The 4,023-nt window shown below is 47.6% G+C and overlaps 1 protein-coding gene across 1 annotated transcript in view; it reads right to left on the bottom strand.

Annotated features, from left to right (window-relative positions):
• LOC102197578 (E3 ubiquitin-protein ligase RNF139-like) overlaps positions 1-4,023 on the bottom strand; it is a gene marked incomplete at its 5' end in the record, with an annotated part of 10,095 nt that overhangs the window by 1,495 nt on the left and 4,577 nt on the right. The window contains one exon of the mRNA XM_005755397.2: positions 212-582. Within this exon, the coding sequence (XP_005755454.2) occupies positions 212-582 (371 nt within the window). The remainder of the gene's footprint in view (positions 1-211; positions 583-4,023) is intronic.

Raw genomic sequence — 4,023 nt, forward strand, 5'->3', positions numbered from 1 at the left:
CCTGGTATACTGTATTCCTGCACAGCTGTGAGCCTGTCACTCAGTCTGTTCCTGCTGTGTTGTCATTTTCAAGAAGCTAACTTATTAGCACTGATGCTAACAAAACATGCAGGCTGCTCCGTTTTATAACCGTCAGCGGCAGCCAGTGACACTCGCTCTCTTCTACCTTTTCTGGTAGCGTTTAACAGGCGATAAAGCAGAGGCCACTTACCAATGAATTTGTGTTGTGCCATGGTTGAAATCAAAGTCCTCAATGTTCCTCAGCTGGTCACCGCGCACCTCCGGCAGGGAGTTGATCTTCTTGACGGCAGTGCGGCGGTTGATGAACGTTTTCCAGCCGTTCTTGGCCTGCAGGTACATGTTAAAGTAAGCGTGCAGGCACATCATGCAGGCGCGGATCTTGCTGCCCGTCTCGAACATCATGGTGTAGGCGCCATTTCCGAACATGATGACGCCGAACAGGAACTCGATGATGTTGCCCGTGGAGCGCACGTAGTAGACGTAGTCATCCAGCTTCTCCCACAGGACATTGGAGAATCCGTCAGCCATGAAGAGGCCGTAGACGGTCAAAGACACAACCACCTGGAGAGCAGGAAGCAGAAAAGTGAGCTGAATTTAATCTGCAGACAGCAAAGCAGACTAGTGAACGGTTTCAGCTCCTGACAGGGAGCGAGCACGCCAACGGGAAGTTTGACACACTCTCTGTGGTAGGACTTGACTTAAGCGGCCAAAGAAGTGCAGGAGACTGATGCTGTCCAGTGTAGCAAGTGATTTATTCACCATTTGTGACCCAAACAATATTTACAAAAAATAAATAAGAAACTCAACTCCATAGTTAACTCCGTTCAAATAAACATAACTGCACACAGCTACACTGACCTTTTTCCCCAAACACCTGAGTTCTTCTGCTTAAATCGTCCACTTAACCAAACAATTTCTCCTCTGGACTATTGCATTCAGTAGGTAAGATGAATATTATCGACCTCTACTGTGATTCTTTACTAGCAACATAAACTCTGGTGTAATCTATACATTACAACAATAAATCTATTTCTCCATAAACACTCTAAAATCAACTTTTTTTAAATTACAAGAATTCTTCCCCTTCCGCACTTGGTCTCTTCCTGTGACCTCAGATGAACCCAGAAGCTATAAAGCAAGAAGTAAAACTAAATTTCCTCCTTTTGTTTCTGGAAGACAGGTAGGTAAGGTGAGTTCTAACTAAACCAATTAACAGTTGAAATAAATAACATGTTAACTTAACAAACTTGTAGGAATTGATTTAAGTGTTAAATTATATAATCTGTAAAAGTGCAAAATACAAACAAACCCGGGATAGTAGATGTTTGCCTACTACAGAATACATATGAAATATGGTTAAATCAAAACAAGAATGTTAACTAAGAATATGGACAAGTGGTACTCTGACCCACACTCTCCTTTAAATTCTGCTCTGTGTGTGTGTGTGTGTGTGTGTGTTCATGCTTCACTGCATGCTCCAAGTTAATTTGAGAAAGAACAAAAATATCCTGCATGCTGTTGATCGCCTGAACTCACATTCATGTTTTAGTTGAAGTTCGTACATCGTTACTTAAATTGTTGTTCCTTAAAGTTTACTCCCTGAATAATGAACATTCACAAACGTAAAAATGCAACAGCCACACATCCTCTGTGACACGGAGCTGAAGCTGACCTCTGGTGACAGCTGGAATGTTTTTGGACCCTAAGCTTGAAGTAAACAGTCTAAAAATGTGTCGCCGCTCTCCTTCAGAACAGTTTCGATTCGACACCCACAAACTCGCCATTCCTCAGCGGGTCCCCAGGCTAATTTTAGTCAAGTGAGCATGCCCAGAATATCTAATGTAGGAGCCTGGTTCCATGTTCTTATAGTTACATTTGTCTCTAAGCAGTAGAAACACTTTATATGCAAACTCACAACACTTAAGAATTTACAAACAGTATCTGTGGTTCCTTGTCCACCTCTCTGAATCAGTTTTACTGTTGTTGCTGACAAAGCCTGGCCCTCACCTCGGCTCTCCCCTCGCCTGTCGAGGAGTGAGTTTGGGTTTTTAGAGACGTGCTGCAAAGGAAAAGTGGTGCGTTGGATTTAGCACAAAACACAAAGCGAGAGCATAACTGTGAAAAGGAATCCAGACAAGTAATCATTTAATCCTGATTATTTCTTGTTTTTGTAGGGCTAAATCATGCTCTTATATGCACATCAATCCGGTCATTATTGTTACACATTTGATTATTTAAGTAACAAGTTTTACTATTCCGGATCTCTTGATCTCTTCTTGACCATAGGATGTTAATTTCATCCATCCATCCATCCATCCATCCATCCATCCATCCGTTTTCTTCCGCTTATCCGGGGCCGGGTCGCGGGGCAAGCAGCCCAAGCAGAGAAGCCTAGGCCTCCCTCTCCCCAGCCATCTCCTCCAGCTTATCCGGGGGAACACCAAGGCGTTCCCAGGCCAACCGAGAGATATAATCTCTACAGCGTGTCCTGGGTCTGCCCCGGGGCCTCCTCCCGGTGGGACATGCCCGGATAACCTCACCCAGGAGGCGCCCATGGGGCATCCTTGTCAGATGCCTGAACCACTTCAGCTGGCTCCTTTCGATGTGGAGGAGCAGCTGCTCTACTCTGAGCCCCTCCCGAATGGCCGAACTTCTCACCCTATCTCTAAGGGAGAGGCCAGCCACCCTTCGGAGGAAGCCCATTTCCGGCGCTTGTATTCGCGATCTCGTTCCTTCGGTCACTACTCACAGCTCGTGGCCACAGGGTAGGGTAGGGGCGTAGATCGACCAGTAAATTGAGAGCTTCGCTTTTACATTCAGCTCTCTCTTCACCACAACAGACCGGTACAGCGTCCGCATCACTCCAGCCGCTGCACCAATCCGTCTGTCGATTTCCCGCTCCCTTCTCCCATCACTCGCGAACAAGACCCCGAAATACTTAAACTCCTCCACTTGGGGCAGGGTCTCGTCCCTGACCCAGAGTGGGCACTCCACCCTTTTCCGGCTGAGAACCATGGCCTCAGATTTGGAGGCGCTGATACTCATTCCCACCGCTTCACACTCGGCTGCGAACCGTTTCAAGGCAAGCTGGAGGCCCTCACCCGATGAAGCCAACAGAACCACATCATCTGCGAAAAGCAGAGATGAGATCCTGAGACCACCGAATTGAAAGCCTTCCGCCACTTGGCTACACCTAGAAATTCTGTCCATAAAAATTATGAACAGAATCTGTGACAAAGGGCTGCCCTGGTGGAGCCCATCACCTACCAGGAACAAGTCTGACTTCTTGCCGGCTATGCGGAACAAGCTCTTGCAACGGTCGTATCAGGACTGAATGGCCCGTAGCAATGGGCCAGACACCACATACTCCCAGAGCACCCCCCACAGAACCCCCCGAGGGACACGGGCAAATGCCTTCTCCAAGTCCGCAAAACACATATAGACTGGATGGGTAAACTCCCATGCACCCTCAAGTATCCTCGAGAGGATAAAGAGCTGGTCCAGTGTTCCGCGACCAGGACGAAAACCGCATTGTTCCTCCTGTATCCGAGGTTCGACTAACAGACGAACTCTCCTCTCCAGCACTCTGGCATATACTTTCCCAGGGAGGCTGAGGAGTGTGATTCCCCTGTAGTTGGAATACACCCTCCGGTTCCCATTCTTAAAGATGGGGACCACCATCCCAGCACACCCTCACTGCACGTTTGGGTGCGCCACGTCTGTCCAGCGTCCTCCCTCGCCACCTGATTCAACTTACTACCAGGGGGTGATCAGTTGACAGCTCAGCCCCTCTCTTTATCCGAGTGTCCAAAACTTATGGCCTCAGGTCTGGTGATACGATTACAAAATTGATCATTGACCTTTGGCCTAGAGTGTCCTAGTGCCACGTGCACTTATGGACACTCTTACAGTGGGGCAAAAAAGTATTTAGTCAGCCACCGATTGTGCAAGTTCCCCCACTTAAAATGATGACAGAGGTCAGTAATTTGCACCAGAGGTACA

This window comes from Pundamilia nyererei, unplaced genomic scaffold, assembly GCF_000239375.1.
Source record: "Pundamilia nyererei isolate P.nyererei 1_Seehausen unplaced genomic scaffold, PunNye1.0 scaffold01376, whole genome shotgun sequence".
Taxonomy (NCBI): Eukaryota; Metazoa; Chordata; class Actinopteri; order Cichliformes; family Cichlidae; genus Pundamilia; species Pundamilia nyererei.